Source organism: Vipera berus, assembly GCF_964194415.1.
Source record: "Vipera berus genome assembly, chromosome: Z".
Classification (NCBI taxonomy): domain Eukaryota; kingdom Metazoa; phylum Chordata; class Lepidosauria; order Squamata; family Viperidae; genus Vipera; species Vipera berus.
Window position 1 is genome coordinate 61,089,774 of NC_138205.1, and position 27,899 is coordinate 61,117,672.

The 27,899-nt window shown below is 38.2% G+C and overlaps 1 protein-coding gene across 2 annotated transcripts in view; it reads left to right on the forward strand.

Annotated features, from left to right (window-relative positions):
- Window positions 1-642: 642 nt before the first annotated feature.
- Window positions 643-27,899, forward strand: part of DDC (dopa decarboxylase) — a 179,232-nt gene continuing 151,975 nt past the window's right edge. The window contains exons 1-3 of one of the 2 annotated variants that reach the window (XM_081345709.1): window positions 643-670; window positions 2,741-2,840; window positions 4,887-5,100. In XM_081345709.1, the coding sequence (XP_081201835.1) occupies window positions 4,900-5,100 (201 nt within the window). In that variant the 5' untranslated portion in view covers window positions 643-670; window positions 2,741-2,840; window positions 4,887-4,899. The remainder of the gene's footprint in view (window positions 671-2,740; window positions 2,841-4,886; window positions 5,101-27,899) is intronic. The other variant, XM_081345708.1, reaches the window with a different exon arrangement.

The window sequence follows — 27,899 nt, forward strand, 5'->3', positions numbered from 1 at the left end:
TCCCAGATATAACTGGAATGCAAAACTGTATAGTAAAAAATAATAATTTTGCAATGCACATGTGCATTGTTTGAAAAAAAAAAGCATGATTTAACATCCATTTCTGGGTTTCATTCTGTTTTGCTTCTGTTTTGTTTACATGTTTGTCCAGTAGATTTATAAATGAAACACAGTTTTCAGAAAGCTTTCAATAGATACAGCTGTATATAATCCTGTGTCTACAGATAGGCCTTTGATTGATGTATGCCCAGCATGATGCTTAGAAAGCTATTCTACACACGCTCAAATATAACAATGTGGGACACTAATTGTGCTCAAATATTTTCTTAAATGAATGTTTGTGTGCCCATTTAAAATAGTACATTTAGAATCTTCTGCAATAATGAAAGACAATTGATCAACCACAGATGAATAGTACATTGAGTTTCTGGGCAAATATGAAGGCATATTTGTTTGCTTTGGGTTTGGCATAGTGTTTGTGTTGAGTACAAATGAATGGATGAAGAATAGGGGAGAAAATGTGATGCTCAGAATATTAAACTGCAAAGCATTCTCTGATTGGTTCATGGAAACTACTTACTTTCAATATAAATGGACAAGAGCATCCTCTTTTTATAACTGTCACAAAGAAAGCAGCTGGGGAAACAGAGAAAACAAAATCTCTCAAACAGTAAGTAAAAGTCTTTACCATTTAAATTTAGTTATTGAAATCATCTTAATGTAATTGTCACCAGCCTGGATCCTGATGAAAAACACCTCCCTGATAGCAGTATTTCAGTGAGGATTCAGTTAGTTAATATACAAATGTTAGTATTCTATTGTTCTGCTTGAGTTTTTTGATATCTTGTAAGATGTTTATATCTGAGGAAGAAATAGGTTAGTATTTCAAAATATACTGATTTTCTGTACATTACAAAAAATGTTTACTAACTGTATAGTATAGAAAAATTAAGCTTTAATATAGTATTTCAGAGTGAAAAATACATATAATGAACCAACTTTACACATAATAGTAACAAATATACTCTTAAACATGCTTTAGCCATACTGGATATTCATAGAATGGTAAAAATAACTGCTTAATTGTTTGCTTTATGCTTTCAGTAATTAAACCTGATCTTAAGTTTAACCTAAATATCTCAACCTAAAGAAACTTAAGTAGAACACATTCTCAGATAAATTAAAAACTTTAAAATGAAAGAAGAAAATTTAAAATTTACTAGTATTAGTAGCACTACTGGTATTTTATTACTTTAAAGCACAAACAAGTGTGCAAATTGTTTTCTAAAATTAATGTAAATACTTTAATTACAAAAATGAGAATAATATTCATTATTTTGAAATTTCTATTAAAATCAAGTTTTAATAGATATGTTCTTTCTCTTGTTCTATCCTAATATATCAGCTACATCTGTTTTGTTCCTGTTGAGGCTGGTTTAACTACAGAACTATTAAATGTGGTTATGCTGTAAATTTTCAATTAAAAAAAAACCTTTCTTCCTTCTTCTACAAGTAAGGAAGTGATTAGTATTTTTAAAGTATTCCTGAAGTAATAGTTATAATAATATCGGAAAGCCATATTATCTTATCCTTTTAATTATTTTTATAAGAGTTTGGAAAGTATAATGAAAAATTCATTAGATATTTATAAGGTTGGAAACAGATCAGAAAATGGTTGATGAGATCCTCCAACAGAGGCTGTGCTGTTGTATTCTTTGTATAATAATGAAATAATGGAACTGAAATTTCTTTAATATGAACATCAATCAGATTTGTAGTCATAATTATATAAGCAGCTGCTCATCCAAAATATTTAATTTATAGAAATTGATTGCCTTAATCATTTAGGATGCTAGTGTATTTACTTCTTTTACGCCTGTGGATAATCCTCTGTCTATCTAATTTCAGTAGAAATGCTCTTTTCCTAAATAGAACTTTCAGTCTGCAAGTCAAGTTAGTTCCTTTAAATTGTTTTGATGAGAGTATTTAGATACCTCTCCTATTAACTTAATAATTCAGTGTTTTGTGTAGTTCTTAAAGTAAAGAAAATAAATCAACAAATAATGCTACACAGAAAAAAAACTATTTTAGACACCTTCACAAAAAGCAGGAAAGATATGAATAATTATAATATTTTTGGATAGTTAGCCTGTAAATGTGTTTGACACTTGCATATCTTGGACTTGTCGGTGGTAGTGGTGGTGAGATGGAACAAAACGTCTGGCCATTTCAGTGCACTTCATTACTTGCTGGGTGAGTCTTATGCCTGTGACCAAAATCAATTCTCTTACACATTATATAATAAGAAAAAGTTTGAATTGAGTTTTAACCTAAATAACAATTGTCCATGTACAGTAATTTTCTTGGTAACAGTAGAAAAGTAGTTTGTCAGCTGCTAAAATGTTTTTTTTTTTTGATAGCCCATTTTAATCTACAATCCAGGAATTTTTTTGCGTGTTATAGTTATTTCACCCACAACAATTCATTACAGTATAGAGAAGATTTTAGTTTCAGAGTTCTATATATATAGGCACTATGCATACAGTTCATTTGTTTGTTAAATGCAGTGACTTTGCTTTTAAAAAAGCTTGGTTCTCTATTTATATGAGGAATTAATTCACTGGAGATGAACTGAGGCTCATAAGCCTTTGCACAATTTAAGGAACCCAACTGCACCCAAGGCCTATATTGTGCCTTCATTTATATTAATGTATTCTGTCCAATTATGTTTATATTGTAGGTCATACTTTACAGTAAATGCATCATTTTTAGAGGTTTTTTTTGTAGAAAAATAAGACTGACAAGAAGTAGATATATAGCAACATCAGAAGTCTTTAAAGGTAAATATCTTTCTTTTTCATTTACATCTATATTGCACTACTTGAACTGCCCAGAATTTGTAGATTGTTGTGGTGCTGATGATTTTATCCTCATTTCTTCTCAGAGACCTCTAGTGGTAGACAGTATCTCAAATTTGAGAACAGATTTATCAATTAGTTTGAATTTTGAATAACTATTTAATTACTTTCACTCTTCTTTTTTTCACTAAAGCTAATCACAGATTTTTAAAATACTTTTTCTTTTGGATATGGTTATCACTGCATTATTTTTTGCAGCATAGCAAAACTCTGGAATATCAAATGGCTAATAGAGCTTCAGTAGAGGGTTATTGAATCAATATTAGCTTGATCAGTACTAACTCCTATGTTTCTGGTGAGCAAAAGTTGCTTTAAATTCCCACAATTCTCAGATAAGAGAATTATCTGTGTCAAGAATAATTACACACTAAATGACAATTATGTTAATGTTCTGAATAATATCTCCATCTCTTGTTAACACTGCTGTTTTCTGCAGTGATTATACTGTATATTTAGTGCAGTGACCATGCAGTGTTTGGAGAGAGAAAATAAATAAATGCAATTTGCATTATTATGATCCTAACTTATATGGAAGCCTAACAATATGCACTTTGTTGCGTGCATGTAAGTTTCCACCATGCAAATTTGTTAAATGCATAATGCTTCCAGGAGGACAATATCATGTGAGCGATATTAAGAGTCAGAATGTACATTTTTGCTACACTGTAATTACACTTAATGTTTTGCAACTTTTGCATATTATTTTAAGAAAGCTTTCATCCATCAAAATTAAAAAAGTATAGATAAATAAAGCTTATATGGTTATTGTAAGAGATGACCAGGCAGAGCCCAAAGGTAGGGTCAAATGTATCATAAGTTTGGAGTCGCTTACTCCCACAAGAGACCTAAGTCCAGGCCCCCTAATAATTCCATCTACTCTTATTTAGTACCAATTTTCCCTGACTGTTAGTCAACCAGATTTTGTGTATAGGTAGCATATAATAAACGTTTAGTGCTTTGAACTCAACTCCAGTTCCTGGTTACTTGTGCCTGATATTTCTGTTCCATTAAATGTTTTTAATTTCCTGCATTCTGATTCCCATTGTTTTCCTACTATGTAGTGGGGGTGGCCCTAAATTAGTGAGAAAGAGATTTGTATTGTTATAGCTTTTTCCATAGGTTAATCAAATTCTATATTTTCATATAATAGTTGAAAAAAGAAATATATTTGAGTATTTAACAGTACACTCCATCAATTGACTTGTCTAGTCCTTTATATGAATCACTTGGGTAGGTAAGGTATGTCCCTTCCATCCTTGGCTAGAGCCACTGAGATAAACAAGGCACTCCTTGTTCTTTGCCTGGCCTTGTCCTAGGGATAGATAAACAAAGCCCATTAGGATTAAGATATGATAAACTTCTTGCTCTTTGCAGGGGTAAGCAGATATATACTGGTGTATATATTGTGCATGATCAGGATGAGTCAGCAACTCTGGTAGAGTACTGTAAACTTCAGTGCAGCCCTAACCTGGGAAGTGCTATATGTTGCTGGTTTAGAAAAAAGATCTGCATATTAACATTTTCAGATTTCCTGACCAGAAAGGAGCATAAAGTTTATTTGATGTTAGTATTACACTGCTTATAAACTGTATTGTGCTGTTTACCTTGCTTCTCATGCTAGAGACTTTTGGAGTTCAGTGTCTATAACAAATCTAAATAATAATAACAATAACAACTTATTATCTCCATATCCAAAAGTACTTGTAGCTCAAACAGCACAAACTTTCAAATGTCAGGCTCTCCATTTTTAATGATGAGCTCTCCCTCACTACTTGTCTGCTTTTATTTTATTTTTATAAGAGATGGAAACCATTGGACACAATCCTGTAAATTTCTGTCTTTTGGATAATGTAAAAGAGATAATCCTATCTAAATGTTGGCTGTTGGTTTGCAATTGGTTTCATATATAAAGAAGATAAGACAAATATACCTGTGCATTTTTCCAAATTGTTAATGTGTTTCTTTTAGGTTGCTTGAAGAAATGGATGCCACAGAGTTTCGGAAAAGAGGAAAAGAAATGGTGGATTACATTGCAGATTACATTGAGAAGATAGAGGAGCGACAGGTCTATCCTGATGTAGAGCCAGGTTACTTAAGAGCCCTCATTCCAGAGTTTGCTCCTGAAAAACCTGAGAGATTTGAAGACATCCTTAAAGATGTTGAAAGGATAATTATGCCTGGGGTAATATTAATTGAGGAATTTTGAACATTTTACTTTTAATGCTGATGTCAAGAAATTTAAGATAAGAATGGAAGTTCATTCTCTGAGCTTGTGGGTTAGTTTCTGAACATTTTGTTTCCAGGCTAAATTTCAGCAGAATTTAAGGAATGTCAGTGTTGGTGTCTTTCTGCTTATAAGGGCTTCATGTGGTCAGTAAGTCTTGTGATGGGAGGGTCACCTCAGGTGAGGGTCTAATGATGGGTCTTTTGACAGAACAGGTTTGGGTCACATCAGGTGAAGATCTTGTGATGGCTCTTGTGATAGGATCTCATCAGGTAAGGGTCATTGGGAGGTGGAATGCTGGTTGGGCAAATTGTGGGTTGGTTGAGGGTTGTGCTGTGGCTGATTGGTTGTGTGGTTGATTTGAATTTTCAGGGTTTGTAGGCTGGTTGTGGTTCAATGTGTCTGTTGATGGAATGTTTTGTGGAGTACCAAGCTTCAATAAACACACTTGTGTGGCAAGTGGTAGCATGGCTGATGATTCTTGTATTGCTTCAGTCAAATTGGTGCTATTCAGTGTCAGTGTGGGTAGAGATTAGGGATTTGGGATCATTCCATTTGACTTCCAGCCAGTGTTTGTGGATCCTGGTTTTCAGTTGACTTAAGGAAACAGACAAAAGACTCCCATTCCTTGACATCAACATAAGAAGACAATTTAACAGAGAACTGGAAATATTCATCTACCACAAACCCATACATATGGACCAGATCCTCAATTTTGCAAGCAACCACCCCACCTCACACAAAAGACTCTCTTCACAAGGGCCAGGATACACTGCAGCATCACAGCACTAAGTAAAGAGGAAGAGAAATGGCTGCTTGATGTTTTTGTTTGCAACAGCTATCCAAAAAACTTTGTATTCTGCCACACAGCACCCAAACCACAACAAACCACACACCCAACTGCCATACAAAAACTAACCCAACCATACACAAAAGGAGTGTTAGAAATGACAGCCAGAATTCTCCAACCTCTAGGAATAAGAATAGCCCACAAACCCATCGCCACATCCCCTAGGAATTATCTAGAACCAAAGAAAAGATACTGAAGGATGAAATTAACAATGTTATTTACAGAATCAACTAATTCTATGTGGGACAAAATCACATCAGTTGAAAACCAGGATCCACAAACACCAGCTGGCAGTAAGAATTGGAATCAAAATCAGAATCAGAATCAAGCTGGAAGGAAGGTCTTCTAGTCCAGTCCCCTGTTCAAGTATCAGTCCCTATATCATTTCAGTCAAATGGCTATCCAGTCTCTTCTTAAAAGCCTCAATTGATGAAGCACTCACAACATCTGAAGGCAAGCTGTCCCACTGGTTAATTGTCCTTACTGTCAGGAAGCTTCTCCTTAATTTCAGGTTGCTTCTTTCCTTGATTAGTTTCCACCCATTGTTTCTTATACTGCCCTCTGGTGCTTTGAAAAATAAATTGACCCCCTCCTTTTTGTGGCAGCCTCTCAAATACTGGAATACTGCTATCATGTCCCCCCTAGACCTTTTCTCTAGACTGTCCATTCCCAAATTCTGCAACCATTCTTCATATGTTTCAGTCTCCAGGCCTTGAATCATCTTAGTTGCTCTTCTTTGCATTTTTTCCAAAGTGTCAAACATCTTTTTTGTAATGTGATGATTAAAACTGGATGCAGTATTCCATATGTGCCCTTACTAAGGCTTTATAAAGTATATAGTAACATGCTGACTCATATTTAAGTAATCGTCCACTAGGACTCCAAGGTCCCTCTCACAGTTACTGTTTTTGAATCAGGTTTTGCCTAATCTGTACTTGTACCTTTGGCTTTTCTTGCCCAGGTGTAAAACCTTGCTTTTCTCCACATTAAATATAATTTTGTTGGATAGGGTCCATTGTTCAACTCTGTCAAGATTTTTTTGGATTCTGAATTTGTCTTCTGGGGTATTGGCTATTCCTGCCAGCATAAGTGTCATCTGCAAATTTGATGAGTTCCTCTTCTATTCTCTCATCTAAAACATTTATGAAGATATCGAAGAGTACTGGGCCTAAGACAAAACCTTGTGATACCCCATTGCTTACTTTCCTCCATGGAGATGTAGTTAAGGACTACTCATTGAGTACAGTTTGTCAGCCAATTACAAATCCATCTGGTGGTGATGCTGTCTATTCCCCATTTTTATAGCTTACCAAAAAGTAGTAATCCCCTTCATGGATTACTGCCTTGTCAGGGGGAAGGGGCCTGAGAAATTCAATGAAGCTATGAGCTATGCCGTGCAGGGCCACCCAAGATGGAAAGGTCATAGCAGAGAGTTCTGACAAAACATGATCCACTGGAGAAGGAAATGGCAACCCACTCCAGTATCTTTGCCATGAAAACCCTATCGACAGTACCAAAAGGCAAAATGATATGAAGCTGGAAGATGAGCCCCTCAGGTCGGAAGGCATCCAATATGCTACTGGGGAAGAGCAGAGGGCTAGTACTAGTAGCGCCAGAAAGAATGAAGCGACTGGGCCAAAGCCGAAAGGACGCTCAGCTGTGGATGTGTCTGGTGGTAAAAGGAAAGTCCGATGCTGTAAAGATTTTTTCTCCATAGGAACCTGGAATGTAAGATCCATGAATCAAGGAAAGCTGAATGTGGTCAAACAAAAGATGACAAGACTGAACATCGACATCTTAGGTATCAGAAACTAAAATGGACAGGAATAGGTGAATTTAATTCAGATGACCATCAGGTACACTACTGCAGGCAAGAATCCCTCAGAAGAAATGGAGATGCCTTCATAGTCAATAAAAGAGTAGGAAAAGCAATACTGGGATACAATCCTCAAAATGACAGAATGATCTCAGTTCGAATCCAAGGCAAACCATTCAATATCATAGTAGTCCAAGTCTATGCCCCAACCACCAGTGCTGAAGAGGATGAAATTGACCAGTTCTATGAAGCCCTACAGCACCTTATAGAACTAACACCAAAAAATGATGTTCTTATCATCATGGGGGATTGGAATGCTAAAGTAGGAAGCCAAAAGATAACCGGAATAACAGGCAAGTTTGGCCTTGGAGTACAAAATGAAGCAGGACACAGGCTGACACTCTTTTCCAACAACAAAAGAGATGACTCTACACATGGACATCACCAGACGGTCAACACAGAAATCAGATTGACTATGTGCTCTGCAGCCAAAAATGGAGAAGCTCTATAGAGTCAGTAAAAACAAGACCAGGAGCTGACTGTGGCTCAGACCATGAGCTTCTCATTGCAAAATTTAGGCTTAAACTGAAGAAAGTAGGAGATGAATATACAGTAGAGGTGACAAATAGATTTAAGGAATTAGATCTGATAGACAGAGTGCCTGAAGAACTATGGACAGAGGTTCACAACATTGTACAACAGGTAGCAACCAAAACCATCCCAAAGAAAAAGAAATGCAAGAAAGCAAAATGGTTGTCTGAGGAAGCTTTGCAAATAGCTGAGGAAAGGAGGGAAGGGAAAGGCAAGGGAGAAAAAGAAAGATACGCCCAATTGAATGCAGAATTCCAGAGAATAGCTAGAAGAGATAAGAATGCCTTCTTAAATGAACAGTGTAAAGAAATAGAAGAAAACAATAGAATAGGGAGGACCAGAGATCTTTTCAAGAAAATTGGAGAGATGAAGGGAACATTTAATGCAAAAATGGGCATGACAAAGGACCAAAATGGCAGGGACCTAACAGAGGCAGAAGAGATTAAGAAGAGGTGGCAAAATTACACAGAAGAACTATACAAGAATGAGCTTAATGTCCCTGATAATCACAATGAGGTGGTCACTGACCTCGAGCCAGACATCCTAGAATGTGAAGTGAAGTGGGCCTTAGAAAAGCTGAGCAACAACAAAGCTAGTGGAGGTGACAGTATTCCAGCTGAGCTATTCAAAATCTTAAAAGACAGTGCAGTAAAAGTGCTACACTCAATTTGCCAGCAAATTTGGAAAACTCAACAGTGGCCACAGGATTGGAAAAGATCAGTTTACATTCCAATTCCAAAGAAAGGCAGTGCCAAAGAATGTTCAAACTATCGCACCATTGCACTCATTTCTCATGCTAGTAAAGTCATGCTTAAAATCCTACAAGCTAGACTTCAGCAGTATGTGGATCGAGAACTACCAGAAGTACAGGCAGGATTTCGAAGAGGCAGAGGAACTAGAGATCAAATTGCCAACATACGCTGGATCATGGAGAAAGCTAGGGAGTTCCAGAAAAACATCTACTTCTGCTTCATTGACTATGCTAAAGCCTTTGATTGTGTGGATCATAACAAACTGTGGCAAGTTCTTAAAGAGATGGGAGTACCAGACCATCTTATTTGTCTCTTGAGAAACCTATATGCGGGTCAAGAAGCAACAGTGAGAACTGGACATGGAACCACTGATTGGTTCAAAATTGGGAAAGGAGTCCGGCAAGGCTGTATACTGTCGCCCTGCCTATTTAACTTATATGCAGAGCACATCATGAGAAAGGCAGGGCTAGATGAATCAAAAGTTGGAATTAAGATTGCCGGAAGAAATATCAACAACCTAAGATACACAGATGATACCACTCTAATGGCAGAAAGTGAAGAAGAACTAAAGAGCCTCTTGTTGCGGGTGAAGAAGGAGAGTGCAAAACTTGGGTTGAAACTTAAGATTAAGAAAACCAAGATCATGGCATCTGGCCCTCTCAATTCCTGGCAAATAGATGGGGAAGAAATGGAGGTAGTGACAGATTTTATTTTCCTGGGCTCCAAGATCACTGCAGATGGGGACTGTAGCCAAGAAATTAAAAGACGCTTGCTCCTGGGGAGGAAAGCCATGGCAAATCTAGACAGCACACTAAAAAGCAGAGACATCACCCTGTCAACAAAAGTGCGTATAGTCAAGGCTATGGTCTTCCCAGTTGCAATGTATGGCAGTGAAAGTTGGACCATAAGAAAGGCTGAGTGCCAAAGAATTGAGGCCTTTGAACTATGGTGCTGGAGAAGACTCCTGCGAGTCCCTTGGACTGCAAGGCGATCAAACCGGTCAGTCCTAGAGGAGATAAATCCTGACTGCTCTTTAGAAGGCCAGATCCTGAAGCTAAAACTCAAATACTTTGGCCACCTAATGAGAAGGAAGGACTCACTGGAGAAAAGCCTAATGCTGGGAAAGATCGAGGGCAATAGAAGAAGGGGACGACAGAGAATGAGGTGGCTGGATGGAGTCACTGAAGCAGTAGGTGTGAGCTTAAATGGACTCCAAAAGATGGTAGAGGACAGAAAGGCCTGGAGGAATGTTGTCCATAGGGTCGCGATGGGTCGGACACGACTTCGCAGCTAACAACAACAACAGCACATCATGAGAAAGGCAGGGCTAGATGAATCAAAAGTTGGAATTAAGATTGCCGGAAGAAATATCAACAACCTAAGATATGCAGATGATACCACTCTAATGGCAGAAAGTGAAGAACTAAAGAGCCTTTTGTTGCAGGTAAAGAAGGAGAGTGCAAAACGTGGGTTGAAACTTAACATTAAGGAAACCAAGATCATGGCATCTGGCCCTCTGAATTCCTGGCAAATAGATGGGGAAGAAATGGAGGCAGTGACAGATTTTATTTTCCTGGGCTCCAAGATCACCGCAGATGGGGACTGTAGCCAAGAAATTAAAAGATGTTTGCTCCTCGGGAGGAAAGCCATGGCAAATCTAGACAGCACACCCTGTCAACAAAAGTGCGTATAGTCAAGGCTATGGTCTTCCCAGTTGCAATGTATGGCAGTGAAAGTTGGACCATGAAAAAGGCTGAGTGCCAAAGAATTGAGGCCTTTGAACTCTGGTGCTGGAGAAGACTCCTGCGAGTCCCTTGGACTGCAAGGCGATCAAACCTGTCAGTCCTAGAGGAGATCAACCCTGACTGCTCTTTAGAAGGCCAGATCCTGAAGCTAAAACTCAAATACTTTGGCCACCTAATGAGAAGGAAGGACTCACTGGAGAAGAGCCTAATGCTGGGAAAGATTGAGGGCAGGAGAAGAAGGGGATGACAGAGAATGAGGTGGATGGATGGAGTCACTGAAGCAGTAGGCATGAGCTTAAATGGATTCCAGAAGATGGTAGACGATAGGAAGGCCTCGAGGAACGTTGTCCATAGGGTGGTGATGGGTTGGACACGACTTCGCAGCTAACAACAACAAAAAAGTAGGTTGTGGTCCACTTTGTCAAATGCCTTGATGAGGTCTAAATATATTATGTTTACAGTATTTATCTGGTCTACTATTTAGTCCAGGGGTGTCAAACTCAATTTCATTGAGGGCCACATCAGCATTGTGGTTGCCCTCAGGGGGCCGGGTGGGTATGGCCAGGGTGGGTGTGGCCTACTGGGTGGGCGTGGCTAGAGTGCATATGGCCTACTGGGTGGGCGTGGCCAGCTCTACAATGTTCGCATCAAGGGTGCCTATGGGGGCCTGGGCAGGAGTGGGACAGATCTGAGGGTCTGTGGCAGAAGGAGGGTCTCTGGGCCAGGGCCAAGGCAGTGGGGGCTGTTCCCTCACTGTTTCCAGGATGGCTTCGCAGGCCACATGAAACCACTTCGCGGGCCGGATCCGGCCCCCGGGCCTTGTGTTTGACATGTCTGATTTAGTCACTTTGTCAAAGAATGAAATAAGATTAGTTTCTCATGATCTGTTTTTAACAAATCCATTGTCAGAACCCCTATGTATTTTGTATTTCTTTCTTATGCCTTCATTTTCCGGTTCTGCCATTCTAATGGGGAGAGCAGGGATCTATGGGTATTCTGCAGTATACTTCCTTTACTTTGTTCTATCCTCTTTGAAGTATCTTTCTTGGGGTGAGAATGGAATGTGCCTCCATCCATCTGCCTTATGTCCAGGCAGAGGGAAGAAGCCACAGAGAAACCTGACAGCCTTGAGAATGGCTCTTATCAGTTCTTTCGCACAACAATTTGACACCTATGGATTGGCTCAATTTGAACAAGCCAGATGGACAATTGGGGTGGGGTTTGACAGGATTCTTTTAATGTAACATATCACACAGGAAATCTTCAGATCCTGCCTTATTATTCTGCTTTCAGTACCTTCCAATGAAAGTTCCTGTTGAGACAATGCAAGTTTCAAGAGTTCAGTTTTCTTGGGAGGTTTAACTGAGGCAGGTCCTTACAGCTGTGCTGGCTACTGTCAAAGGAAAAAATATCTTAATAAATAAATTAATGTAATGTACATTTTCTCTATCACTGGTCCTAATTGTGGTGTTGTCCTGAAGGACAAGAAGTGGGGACTGTGAAAGGAAAAAAAAATCTTAATAATTCTGTCAATGCTGCAAATATTAACATGTTTTTGCGCTGACAATATAACAGACAGTCTGTTACTTTAACTGCTTCGCTTTGAATCCCTGTGGGGTGGGGCGGAAATGTCAACCGGATGTTTTGAGAAGAAAAGTCTGTGTAAGAATGGGAAGTGAAACTTCATATGTAAAACTTGGATAATGCGATTTATAATGTGTAAATAAGTGCGGGAATTGTGTATGTTACAATGGGTTTGGGGGGAAGAGATTTCAGATTCTGGCATCCCTCCATGAGTGCCGATGTTTCATTTCATTATTAAGACTTTTTAGATAAACAATGCCTGCATTTTGCTTGAACTGTCTCATTTATCTGAACCATGACAAATTCTTTCTGTATAAATCAAGCATATTTCTTTGATAGTCAATTAAAATAAAGACCGGTTTCTGCTGAGAAATTCTTAGTAAAAGGAAGAACTGTGACCTATGCAGTAGATGGTGAAAGATTGTGGGTGGCACACATTTTGCACAGGAACAGAATGTGGAAACAGATAGCATAGGAACCGAGGAACTGAGCCTTGTTCATGGCTACAATGACACAAGTAGAAATGGTAGTGAGGAAAGTAGTGGTTAGAGCAAGTACAAGGAAGAACAAGAAACTGGCTTGGTAACTAGGACAACGGAATAAGAATAAGGAACTAATGCAGTGGTTAGTTCCAGAAATAGGGGGCTGACCCAGAGGTCAGTCCCAATAAAGGAAAGTGGGATGGCTACTGGGTGGCACCAGAATGCTAGAGATAGGCACAATGTTAAGATATAAAGCCTGCTTCAAGGATTTGGGTGTTGCCTCCTGGCCCAGTCATCATATTTAATGACTGCTAGTCCATTTGGTCCTTATTGCAATAAGTTGTTAACAACAACAACTTTATTGATTAGCCCTTGGGCCATATCAAAGTACAAAGTTCCAGCAACAAACCGTCACCAAAACTAGATAAAAGCAATCCGAAATGGAATTTGATAAAATACAATTTAAAATGGAATTAAAATACAATTTAAGTTAAAATAGTAATAAAATGCAAATTTAAGATATAGATAAAATATGGAAACATTATATTTCGGAGTCGCCCTTACAATCTACCCCAATCAGTCCCACATATGCAGATCTTAACTGGATCATTTTGTTCAAATACTGTGCTACGTTGGATGTTATTTTCAAGTTCTGGCCGGACATAAGGTAAATTATTTTGATATGGGGATCCCAATGGGTCATTCGTTTGGTATATAGACCAAGATACCTGTCTCTCACCCTCTTATACAAACAACAGTCAAATAGGATGTGAGCCAGGTCCTCTACCTCTGCCGCTCCGCAAATGCAGAGACGCTCATTGTACGGTATAGCATGAAATCTCCCATATCTGACCATTGTATCAAGCTGTTCGAATCTCGCTCTCGTAAATATCTCCCTAAGATGTTTTGGGAGTTGTAACTTCAAATAACTGTCCACTTGAAAAGTACAATTGTATTTACTCAGCCATTTCAAGTTACCCACCTTACTAAGGATAGCTATATCAGTTTGTGCTTCTATATCCTTAATTCTTTGGGCAACTCTTTTTTTAGATTGTTCTCCTGTTACGCAAGAAACAGGAAGGCCACAGCTTCTTTCAAAATTTGTTAGTTTGGTGATCCAGGAGATTTGTGATTGCAGTTTTATTTGCTCTAGTAGGCATAATTTGGGGAGTCTATCAGTCTCCATTTCATTAACTTTGCACCAGTAGTTATAAGCTCTAATTTTAGATAATGCCTGAATTGTATGAATTCCCAATTCAGCTCTAACTGCTGCAGCAGATGTTCTTGGATCTACACCCAAAATGCATCTCAGATGCTGGGACTGTGTTTGTTCTAAAGCTGTGGTTGAATAAAGACCCCAAATTTCTGCTCCATACAAGAGCATTGTCGTAACCTTAGCCTTATAAACTTTGAGTAGTGGAGCTAGGGACCCTGGGTAACTATGGTTCTTTAGTTTGAGCAATAAATTCAAAAGGGCTTTTGCTCTAAATGTACTTCGTTGATGATGGCAGGCCCAAGATCCAGTCTTGGAAAAAGTTACTCCCAAATATACAAAGGTATTAACCTGTTCAATTGGTTCACCGTCTAATTGCCACTTATGTCTCTGATGGTTTCTTCCAAACACCATTATTTTCGATTTGGATTTGCTAATAATTAGGGAGTTATCCTGGCAATAAGAGCTGAATCTTCTTAATAGCCTACGTAATCCTACTTGTGAGTATGATAATAAAATCATATCATCAGCATAAAGCAAGCTGTTACAGTAAGTATTTAGGATCATCGGCATGTGTACCATGGTATCCTTCATTAACCCTGGCAAATCATTGATGTATAAATTAAATAATAATGGGGCCAGGATACACCCTTGCCTTATCCCTTTATTTGTGTGAATCCTGTTAGTCAGGGCCCCATTAACCCCATACCGCACTCTCAAACAGGTACTTGTGTAAAGGGCTTTAATCAAAGCCAGAAGTCTGGGTTCTATTTTAAGAGATGTCAATTTACTCCATAGTACATCTCTATTTACCATATCAAATGCTGCTGTAAGGTCTATAAAAGCAGCAAACAGGGGTCTCCTCTTATAGGCATATTTGGCAATTAGATGGTTCAAAACAAAGCAGTTATCAATAGTAGATCTGTTCTGTCTAAAACCTGCTTGTTCTTCTGTGAGGATGTTGTTTTCCTCTACCCAGATTTCAATTCTGTTCAAAAGGTACCTAGCATATATTTTTGCTACAATGTCAATCAGGCTGATGGGCCTATAATTACTAGGATCCTTTTTATTCCCTTTTTTATATATAGGGGCAACTATTGCCATCTTCCACCCATCTGGTATATGGCAGGTGTTATTTATGTGTGTAAAAAGACCTGCTAATACAGGGCCCCACCAGTTGGGAAATTTCTTAAATAATTCTGCTGGTAAAAAATCCTCGCCTGGGGCTTTATTGCTCTTTAAGCTTTTAATGATGGACTGTATCTCCTTTTCTGAGACTGGTGGCCAAGGGGGGAGAGTTCTAGGATTTACCAAATCACTGTTTAAAAATAATTTCTTTACCGGTTCGGTGGGGGCAAACAAGCACTGATAATAATTCTCCCAGTCCGCAGCAGAGATTGGTATGTCAAATGCAAATCTCCGTTCCTTCAGAATACCTGCTACTGAGTGCCAAAATAATACTGAATTATGACTTCTGGCAGCCAACTCAAGTTCTGACCAGATTGAAATGGCAAAACGTTTTTTCTTTAATGTTATAGTTTTTTTATATTCCCTTCTTGTGTGCAGCATCTTAGCTTGTATATGGGCAGTAGGATTCCTCTGGGCAAGCCTCATGGCTGCCTTTAATTTCTTTTTCTGTCGCTGGCAATCAGGATCAAACCAGCGAGGTCTACCCACTTGGACTCTTTTTGTAGTAGGTTTAGCTGTTAGGTGTTTCTTCAGTATGTTACACAGATTGGAGAATGCATTGAAGGCTGACATCCAGTCAGTAGTAGATGACTGTATTGTTCTAGCCCACTTAGTAGCATTCTCTGTTTTAAGGCATTCTAATATTGCCTTAGTATCAACTTTGGCCCAAATTAACCTTTTATTTTGGGTCACCTCTACCTTTTTGGTGAGCCATCTGTCAGCCATGTTATATGGTCTTAAATCTGAGCGGCCTCGCAATGTCACACTTACAGGCTGATGGTCGCTATTGTCGCTAAGGTGTACTGTGACCTCTGAGAAGAGGTCAGCCTTATCTCTAGACACACAAAAGAGATCCAGTACACTACTTGAATTGGCTGAGTGGTATGTATAAGGGTATGTATAATTCTTGTCCTTACCTCCCAAAATTTGGAGATTACCCTTAAAAATTAAGGAGACTAGGAGCAGGCCAGCGGCATTACTTTTACAGTCTCTTGAGAGCCACTGAGGATGGTTATCAAAGAACTCCCCTGGGATTCCCTTCTTCTGGGCAAGCTCATACAGAGAGGGACCCAGTCTAGCGTTCAGATCTCCTAATAATACCACTATGGACTGAGGGTACAATATAGATATATCTTCTAAGATAACTTCCAAGCCCATCCAATATTCAAAATAATAGTGCTGGGATGTGCTTGGAGGAATGTACACATTTACCAATATTAACTCAAACTGGTCATATTCAAATTTGACAGCTAGAAAGTACGGATACTTATCTTCGTTATATAATTTCTCTCCCTGCCATTGCAACACTTGCTTTATAAGAATGCATAGCCCACCAGAGGGTCTCCCTTTGTTCTTTGTTTTTAGGGCTGGGGAGGCCCATCCCTGAAAGCCTGGCAATTGTACTGGTTCATCCACTTCGGTTAGCCAGGTTTCTTGAAAGGCTATTACGTCAAATCTAGAAAGAAAGCTCATTAGTCCACTATCAACCATCCTTTTCCAGCCAGCTACGTTCCAGGTCATCAACTGTATGGGGTTCTCAGAAGCAACGTGGTCTGACTTGGTTGATTGGCTAGATGGTGGAAATGCCAGATGTCAACTTGACAATGGAGCTGGGTCAATATCATCTAAGCTTCCCATATAAACACAGTTGTTGTGAGGTTCGATATTTCTCCTCGTGGGTTGCAGAACTTGTTGTTGCTCCTCTATATCTCGGTTGCCAGTGTGCCTCTGCTCTTGCTCCAAGAATGATTTTTTTTCGAAAGAGCAGGTACTCTGGCTTAAGTCTATAAATGTAGATTTATGTCCATTTTTGGAGGGGCATGGCTGAGGGTTCATCTTGTGGAGAGATGTTGTGGGAACTTCTAAATCAGATGAGGATGGAAGCTGGATTATGTCCTTAGTGTTTGTCAGCTTAGGGGGCATTGTGTGATGAAGCCCTTTGTCTTTCAGTTGTTTCTCAGAGGCTGGGTCAGTCAGTGCAGTTACTCCACTCTCAGCCTGTGTGACAACACCTTTTTTTACGGTTGAGGTAAAGGCAGATTGTTGATTAAATATCTTGTCACAAGGTTGCGTGTTTAGTGGAGCCAAATTAAATAGAGGCTTTGCTGTAGATTGGGTTGTTGTCAGTGCCTCTTTTAGGTCGTCCAATCTTTGAATGATGTTAACTTGCTCAGGTTCTGGCAATGCACTGAATAGGTCAATCAACATTTCCTCTGGCACATCCTCAGCAGTTCCTGCAGCTGTGGGTAACACAGTTCGTATATTGCTTCTTTGCTTTCTCAGGGTCAGTTCAGTTGCAGCAGCCTCAGGCTTAGTAGTGTGAGGGCTGTTGAAGCCTAGATTTAAAGCGACAGTTCCCTCTTGGTGACGCTGTTTCAGGAGTGGGCACACTTTTTCTGAGCAAAAGACCCTTATGGGAAATATTGAGCAGATGCTCAGAAAGGGCTTCATTCTGAAGAGCATGGAGGGAATTGTGGGCTGCTTGAATGATAGGAGAATTCTCATACCTTGTGTTCTTGCTGGCAGCCACTCTACATGTAGTAGATCTATCAGAGTGAATTCACAGCGGAGCAGCTGGCTCAGGGACAGCCTAATAGCTTTTCTATTGCTCCAACGCCCTCTATTTACTCTCTTGTCATAAATTTGCAAAGTAACCTGGTTAGTTTGCAGACTGTAGTTATATTGGTCATCTCTTAGACCTTTGCCTGATTGAGTGTTTTCTCTGTAGGTGTTCAAATTTTTGGGAGGAGAACAAGGTCCTTCTCTACTTTCACCTTCTGAGTTAGCCATCCCATGTCTGTCCATGGTTATCCTCCCAAGTCCTTCCACAGTATTTGGGTGGCTCCTAACAAACTCTGCAAAAGACTCTTTCAGACAATCAACCTTATCCATGACAATTGACAAGAGATTATATATTGAGTTTACAGTTTGAGCTGTAAGCAAACATTGTCTAGAGAGGAAGTCTGTCACATTTTCCCCCTTCAAATTTGCTACATCTCCCTCCTGTGTAAAAGAGGCTGTTGCCAGATTCCAAGGAGGGGAGCCATTCTCCAAGAGGGAGGAGGACAACTCCACACGCTGTCTGCTCTCCAGTTCAGTTTGCAAGTCCCCTTCCAATGAGTCACATAAATTAAATTTATCTGATAAGGAGCCTGCGAATGAGTTACTTACTGGAGCAGACTGTCTGTTTGCAATATAATCCTCCATTTTCTGCTGCTTCAAAGGCTTGGATATACTTTCTGCTGCAGAGTGCTGTCTCTTCCTTCTTTTCCCCATTCAGGTTTGTTAAAACAGGTTTAAAAATAAGTTTAAAACTATGGTTTAAAAGGTTGAAATGGGTTAAAAATGGGTTTAAAAAGTTTAAAAGAGGTAGGTTAAAATACAATAGTAAAAGAGGTTAAAAAGTTAAAATAAAAATAAAGTAAAATAAAATAAAACCTTTACTTTTGGAGGAGCTCTTTACAGCCTTTGCTGCCTCTCCACCATCTTGGCTCCCTTCTATCTGCTGGTAATAATTATAGCTTCACCTGAAAAACCAATAAGTTGTTGAAATATAAGTACTGAATTTGTGTGTTGAATTGAAATACACCTCTGGATCCTAAAGTGAGAATTTTTGTTGTGTGTTGTCTCTTGATTCTCTTTAATAAGTTTTCCCCTGACACTACTAGTTATAATTTTATTTGTTACTAGATGCTCACAGATCTATTTTTTATTATCTTTTCCAGAATCTTCCCAGGTATTGATGTCAGGCTGATTGGTCTGTAGTTTCCTTGGTCTGTCCCCCCCACCTTTTTTTAACATGGGGACCACATTAGCTCTTTTCCAATCCTCTGGTAGTTCCCCAGTGCTCCAAGATTTTTAAAAGATATGATACAATGGTTCTGAGATAACATCTGCTAACTCCTTCAGAACTCTGGGATGTAATCCATCAGGTCCCAGTGATTTACATTCATTAAGGTCAGACAGGTATTCTCTTATTATTCTCTTGCTTATTTTAATTTTTATTTCTAGCCTGATTTTTATAGTTGTGTTTTTGGTAGGTTGGGCTATAGTTTCTTTTTTGTGTGAAGATGATGCAAAGAATGAGTTAAGCAGCTCTGCTTTCTCTCTACTGCCTATTACTTCCTTGCCATCTTCTCTTTTTAGTGGACAAAGTTTTTTTTACTTTTTTTGTTATTTACCGTGTTTTCCTGAAAATAAAACTGTTTCTTTTCTCTTTTTTTGCCTCTAAAAGAGACACCAGGTCTTATTTTCAGGGGATGTCTTTTATACTCACCCCCAGCACTGACAGCCCCACCCATTCTGCAGATGCATTCCAGACTACATTTTGCAGTCACGCCTTTCCATAATCCTATGCAGCTGAGTACCAAGTTATGGATTGAATCCATAGCTTGGTTCTCGACTGCAGAGGTCTTACAGAACTGAGGTTTGGATTGGCTTCTGGAAAGGCCTGTTACTGAGCAATGCAGGCCTGGGTGCAGAAAATGCAGCAGAAACGGGCTGGTGAGGACTAGCCTGGCTGCAAGGTAAGTGGATGTAGGGAGTGTGGGGCAGTTCCACCCCCACACCCACCCTAGCTTGATTTGCCTGACCTCAAAACTAGGGTTTATTTTTTGGGTAGAGCTTATATTAGGCCCACCCCCAAAAATCAAGCTAGGGCTTACTTTCAGGAAAACAAGGTATATGTTGAAAGAAACTTTTTTTAATTACCTTTGACTTTTATTAAAATTCTTTGTTCATTTTGAGCTTTGCTTTCCTGACTTCATCTTTCTAGATTTGGGCTATCTGCTAATATTCTGCCTTAGTTATGTGTCCCTCTTTCCATTTTTTGTACTTATTCTTTTTATCTTTCAGTTTATCAGAGAGATCTTTGTGCAACCATGCTGGCTTCTTCTTATTTTTCTTTTTTAGTGGTATTGTGTTGGACTGGGCTTTTATGATTGTATGTTTCAGTATTTCCCATGCTTCTTGAGTTGTTTTCCCTTTTAGGACTTTTATCCATGAAAGTTTGTTTAGGGTCTCTCTAGAGTTTGTTAAAATCAGTTCTTTTAAAGTTTAAGACACTTTTTAGATTATATTCTATTGCTTGTGATTGTATTATATTGAATTCCAATATGATGTGGTCACTGTTGCCAAAGGTTCTGGCAACTCCCTCTATCACTACTTCTCTATTAGTAAGAATTAGGTCCAGTATAGCTTTTCCTCTAATTGCTTAGGTAAAAAGTTGTCAGCTAAGTTGGTTGTGATTTCCCACTTGCTGAAGAGTTGGTCTCCCAGTTGATATCAAGGTAGTTAAAGTCTCCCTGTCAATGTTCCAATAAACAAGACCAAACAAATCAGAATTCCAAGGCTTGAGATTTCCTCAAAGAACATGTTTATTTGTTACACAGTGTCAGGGCCATCTTCAAAACCTCATCCTAACAAAGCAGAACTCATGGAAACAGTTTCTTCCAAAAAGAACTTTTATTAGGAGAAGCTGATAGTAGGCATAATAGACAGGGTCTGAGGTTTCCTGCTCAGATCAATAGGTTAAAAGAGTCCCAAGCAAACCCCACCCCAATAGTTCATCCAGTCATTTCAAATGGGCCAATCCCCAGGTGTTAAGTCTCTTGTGGGAAAGAGCTGATAACCCCAGTCTGTCTCAGGTTTGTAGTGGTGTTTGTTGGGTCTTCGCTCCTTCCCTTCCAAAACAGGAGATAAGCCAGATGCCTGAAAGTGCATTCCTTTCTCCCCCCTTTTGAGCTGACATCAAGAGGAAGACAGTTCAAAGACCGTATATGCAGAGACACCAAAAGAGTTACATGGTAGCGATAGAGAAAACAACTTCCTGTTCCTGTTTCCAGTGGAGCAGTCAGAGGATTCGGAATGCTGAATCCTTCAGCTGAAATTTCTTTCTGTTGGAGACCCTAAGGAGCCAGAACCCACCCCAAAGAGGTGGAATGAAGGAAGGAAATCCCAGGGACTTAGGAGAGATGGCGGTCTCCCCGAACGGTCCAGAAGAAGCCTTCCAGATACCAGCAGAAGAAAAGGCTGGCTAACTCCATTGTCCAGCCATAGCTGAAAACAACGGAAGTCACAAGCTTTATTTTTAAGCGGATTTTAAACAGCATGCTTGAATCTGGTTAAGAAGATTGATTTTCTCTATCCTACCTATTTTCCTGAAGAAGAAAGTCCCCAAAATAAGAGATCTCCAAAAAAGGAGGAGGTTTCTTCTCCCTCCTTTTGGCTACCAGCGGCGAAATTTACCCTTTAGAGAGAGAAAAAGACTTGAAAGATCTGAAAAATGAGCAAACGCTGACACGTACTGGTGGGTGAGGATTTTTCTCTGACCTTCAAAGTTCTTAATAAAGTACAGCTGTGTAAATAAAGTGAGACTAACAAATCTTAAGCAATGAATACTTCACAAAAGGAAACATATGATAAGTGGCAACCATTTCAAAGGACAATGATTTTAAACTACAAAGAAATACAGAACAACTTTGATAGTATGAATCAACTTATCTCCAACTTAATTTCACTCCAAGAAATTTCCCAGGAAAATACAGTAGAGATGATTGAACATAATTCTGAGGATAGAGACTTAAAGATGAAGATAAGAAAAAGAATAAGAAAAAATACTTTACAGAGAAATGAATGATGCAGCAAAAATACACTGATTAAGAAAGGCAATGGCCAGAGAAAAAAGATTAAAATGGAAACCAAGAAAATATATGATGGGACTTATCAGAGAGAATACTTAAAAAAACATTTGCTTGAATATGGGTAAAGAAATGGAAAAACTTTGGAATATATTACTCTTAGAGGGATGATTTTTTAAACTAATATAATATGTTTTTTTTCTTTTTCCTTTCTGTAAAAAAAAGTTGAAATGGTTTAAACAAAGCAAGTGTTTTAGTTATTTAAATGTGATGATAATAAAAGCATAAAATGTGTTTTGAATTAGAGTTATAGGATTAGATGATTAGATCTATTTAATGGAATGCTTAAAGTTGAAATAGATTAAATATATTTTCAGCTATGGTTAAAAAGAATAAGAAATTGAGGGAATAAATATATATCAACTTAGGAGGGATACATATTTTAAGTAGTATGTTATTTTTGTATTTCAGTGTTTTTGTCTTTTTTCTTTTTTCTTTCTTCTTTTTCTCCTCTTTTTTGTCTCTCTCCTCTTTTCTTTTCTCTTTCTACTTTTTTACCTATTGATTAAGAAATATAAATGTATGAGAAGGCTTATATGGAAAAAATAGAATTAAATCCACCAATATAAATGTAATTAATTGTTGAGAAAACTGTCACTAGTAAGAATATTTAGAATTTGGGGGGAGAAATAAACTGAAACAAGCACAGTAACAGGATTTACGATAAGGCAACTAAAATGACAAATAGGAATATTGGAAAAACTATATACTTAATTGTTGTTTATCAAAATAATGAGAATTGTTTTAATCTAATGTTTGCAAAGAAAGATACTTTGGGGAAAGGGGAAATCATCTGAAATTAACATATGGAATATAGATTATAGAAATCAATTGTTAAAGATTGTCTTATAAAAGTTACCCAGACAACATACTGTTTTCAAATTACTGAATGATTTATGTTCTGTTAAAAAATACCAATAAAATATATACAAAAAGAAAAAAGAAAACAAAGAGGCAGCCCACAGCATCTTCCCCCCTGCCTTCCAGGAGCATGGCAGAACCTAAAGGAACAGAAAGAGTAGAGTTAAAAAGAGCCCCTTAATCAATATGGCTTCTGACATCCTGCCTCCCTTAAAAAAATGAGAGATCCACCTGTGGAAAAACAGAGACAATTATAGACATAGGTTAGTCCAGTTTGTTCGGGTATTCAGTGTGAAATTTTTTAAGTAGTTTAGGGGCTTTAATATGGCATTTGTAGACCCACTCATTTTGGGAGGATGGAAGATATTCCCTGCTACTAGGTATTGAGTGGAGCCATGGTATTTCCTAGAATCTAAGATTTCTTTAATTACAAAATGTTGTTCCCCTTCTACCATAATGGGAGGAGGGGGAAGAACAACAGTTGGTCTTAATGGTGACTGTTGCTTGCATTTTAGAAGGCTGCAGTGGAAAATTGGATGAATTTGCCTGAGGGACTTTGGGAGTTCTAACTCTACTGTTACAGGGTTTATGATTCTGACAATGGGGAATGTTCCTACATATTTGGGTCCCAGTTTCTTTGAGGGTTGTAATGATTTTAAGTATTTGGTGGATAGGTAAACCTTCTCTCCTACAGTAAAAGGTTTTGGCTCAACTCTCTTTTTAACTGCTTGCATTTTATATGCTTTCCTAGCCTCATCCAAGGCTTTTCTGATGACTGGCCAGATATTGTTTAGTTGTGCAATCCACTCCTTTAATGAATAGATTGCAGGGTATTTTGAGGGGAGTTCAGGCATTGGGTTGAAACACTGTCCTGTGGCTACTTGGAAAGGTGTGTAGCCAATGCTGGAATGGATGGTGTTGTTGTAGCAACTTCTGCGAATGGAAGTAGGTCAGTCCAGTTGTCTTGTTGGTAATTAATAAAGCATCTTAAATATTATTCAAGTACTGAGTTTGAATGTTCAAGTCCCACCATTTGTTTGCAGATGATGACTGGATGACAGTCCCTGGGTAACCACCCTAACAGGGTTAGGAATGCTTTCCACAACTCTGATGTGAATTGTACCCCTCTATCAGATATAATGCATTGAGGGGCTCCATGAAGTCGATATATGAGTTGAACAAACAGTTTTGCAAGTGTCTTTGCATTAGGATTTTTTGCACAGGGAATAAAATGTACTTGTTTGGAGAATAAGTCTGTTATGATTCAGATGACTGTGTTGCCGCTACTCTCATGTAATTCCACAATAAAATCCATGGAGATCTCCTTCAAGGGTGCTGAGGGGGTTGCTACTGGTTGCAGTAATCCAGGTGACTTATCTTGTACTCTTTTTGCTGAGGCTCAAATCTGGCAGCTGGCCACATAGCTTTCAATGTCCTTTTTGATTGAAGACCACCAGAATTGCCTTTTAACTAAGTGCAATGTTTTTACAAACCCAAAGTGGCCTGCAGATTTCAAGTCATGACAGTTGGATGAATTTTAGTCTCTGGCTCTTGGGTATGTACAATTTTCCACCCCTGGTAGTCCATCAGTAATGGTGCATAGGTTTCTATGGCTCAGGAGCCATTCATCAGTTTCTAGAGCCTTTTTGAATTTGATGCCTGCTTCACTTGCTAAAGGTTTTTGGAGTTTGGCTTGTAATTGCATAGTGACCTGTGCTACATACTGTTTTTCTGGCATAAGAGGCTTTAATACATTACTTCAAATGCTATTGTATTGTGGCATTCAGGACAATGCATTTGCTAGAAAGTCCCCCTCCTGGAGCTGTTTTAACATGAAGTTAAATGGTTGAAATGTTGTGACCACCTTGCTTGCTTGAGGGTTAATTTCCGGGGTGTTTTAAGTGCCTCCAGATTTTTGTGGTCAGTCCACACCTGGAAAGGAATTTTGTTCCCCTCCAGGAAGTGCTGCCATGTGAGGAGAGCCCATTGTACTGCATATGCCTCTTATTCCCAAACTGTCCACTTCTGTTCCATCTCTGTGAGTTTCCTTGATGTGTATGCACAGGGCTGTAGTGTCCCCTTATCATTTTCTTGCAAGAGTACAGCCCCCACAGCCACACTGCTGGCATCTGCCTGAAACACAACTGGTTTGTCAGTATCAGGATGCCTTACAACTGGTTCTATGAAAAAAAGGTTTTTTAAGTCTCTCGAATGTGGCTTGGCATTCCTTTGTCCATTTTAATGGTTGGCTCAGCTTGGGCTATCCTTTCCCCTTGCTATCATAATTGGCAACACTATGTGGGCAAAGGAGGGAATGAACTGCCGATAGAAGTTGGCAAAACCAAGGAAACACTGTAATTGCTTCCTGGTGTGGGGCGGAGCCCATTCTAATATGGCTTGGACTTTCTTGGGGTCCATTTCTATGCCATCTGTTAATATGCAATATCCCAGATAGTCTATTTTATCCTTATGGAACTTTCACTTGGATAGTTTGGCATAAAGGCGGGCCTCCCTTAGTTTGCTTAGGACTGCTTTGACATGTTCGTCCATAGTCTCAATGAATATAAGGATGTCATCTAGGTAAATGAGTACCCCTTTGTACAGATGCTCCCTTAATACATCATTTATCAACTGCATAAACACTTCGGGTGCTCCTTGTAGTCCAAAAGGTAGAACCCGAAAAGTTCTATTACAAGCATCCTCAGAAACCCAGGGGGGATTCCCAACCTGTACTTTTCTTTCCTCTACAGGAATTGCTCTCTCCTTAGGGGGTCTGACTGACAACTCTACAACGAACCTGGCTGAAGCCAACTTGCTCATTCTAGGTTGCCACAAGAAAGGGAGGGGGTACAGAGTATTTTTGCTAGTCTAAACAATTCTGGGTCCTGTGGGAAACAAGGTCATTCTCTCAGTTAGTTTAGGGGGTTGGGAATTTTACTATAAAGCCTGCCAAATTATTCTGTTGGGGAATGTAGCCAATTGCATAGCACTGAAGTGGTAATTTTAACTTTGTAATAATGTAACTCTTTGGAGGGAATTTCAGATTTGGTTTCACTTTTGACCATGTCAATATTTTGTAACCAATAAGTTCTGATTTTGTTGATCTTATCATCGGAACCATAACTCTTACTATTATTTTCAGATTCATTGTTGTGTCATTGGTCCCCACATACCAATGACACAATGTTACTTGCATAATAGCTTTAGTGCTAAGAGGGACAAAAGGCTTCTTTTTAAACATAAAATGGGACTGACTTTGACTAGGGCTCTAGAATTCTCATAAGTACTGGTATGTATATTTTACATGAATGTGTTGTATTTGGATATGGGAGGTTGCAAAATTTTCTTTGTCCTGTCCTCCCCATTCCGCCCCTTTTTTGAAAAAAAAGCACAAATGGAATAGTAATGTTCAGAGTCAGTTCATCCCATCATTGTAAGACAACCTATGAAAGTGACAATTGACAGTATTTTAAAATTTCCATTCCATCCTGAATCCTAATGACCCCTCTGGTCCACCTTTAAAAATAAAGCCTTATGTTCCAGTAATATCCTATCTTCTTATAAGGCATTCCTACTCCAGAGAGATGCCAGTTATATCTGTATTGTCTCTGTTTTATCTGAGCTCTCCAATTCCTGCTCCCATATTAGACCAACAAGTGCCATATGTCTTAATATGTCTGATAGATCTATTCTATTAGTTGTACGTTATTTCATTTTGTGAAATATAACAGACTGCATTTAACGAGGCCAGTAATGTTTCGAGAATTATATATTTATTTTTTACAATTCTCAGTATGTATAGTCTGTAAAGGTTTTCTGTCCAAACTTCAATATGTTGCATATGTCCATAGGTTGTTTTGTGCAATTTATTTATTTTTTTTGTAATATATTTTATTGATTTTTAAAAACATAAATCCCTTAATAATTGGTGAACAGTGTGTTGTCTGGGTTACATTTGTAAAACAATCACTAACAATTGATTTCTATAATCCATAATCCACGTAATAGTTTTAGTTGATTTCCTCTTTTCCCAAAATATCCTCTTTTGCAAACGTTGAGTTAATATAATTCTTATTGTTTTGATAGGTAACAGTTAAATATATTATTTTTTCAATAGTCCTAAAAATCAATATATTTCTTTTCTATCCAATCATTCTGGTTGCCTTATTATAGATCCTGTTACAGTCCTTATTTTAATTTGTTTCTCCCATCAACTTCGAAATATTCTTACTGGTTAAGATTTTCTCAAAAATTAGTTACATTTAAGAATTTAACTCTATTTTTCCATATGAACCATCTCACACTTTTACATTTCTTAAGAAGTAAATGAAACAGTAGAAAAAAAGAAAGAAAAGCAAGAGTAAAGAAGCATAAAAATAACATACTACTTAATATATATATCCCTGCTAAGCTAATATGTATTTATTTCCTAAATATCTTATTCTTTTTAACCATAATTAAAAATAGGTTTAATCTTTAAACATTCCATTTAATACATCTAGTCATCTAGTCCTTTAACTCTTATTCAAAACATTTTTATCCATTATAACTTTCTTAAATTTGATCATATTTAAATATCTAAAACATTTCCTTACCTAGGTCATTTCAACTTTTTTTATATTACTCATATCAAGAAAAAGAACAAAAAGGGGGAAAACATACTATATTATATTTAGAGAATTCATCCCTCTTAGAGTGACATATATATTCCAAAACTTTTCTATTTCTTTAACCATATTCAAACAAATGTTTCTTCTTAAAGTATTTTCTCTGGTAAGTCCCATCATCTATTTTCTTAGCTTCCAATTTAGTCTTTTTCTTTTGCCCAGTGTCTTTCTTAATCAATGTAATTTGCTGAATGAATTTTTTTTCCATATGTTCATAAATGTTGCTGCAGATATAAAAAGTAAATCAGGAGAAGTGTCTTTATATGGGATTTCTGCCTTTCCATGTTTGTTGAAAATCTTTTTCTTTTTC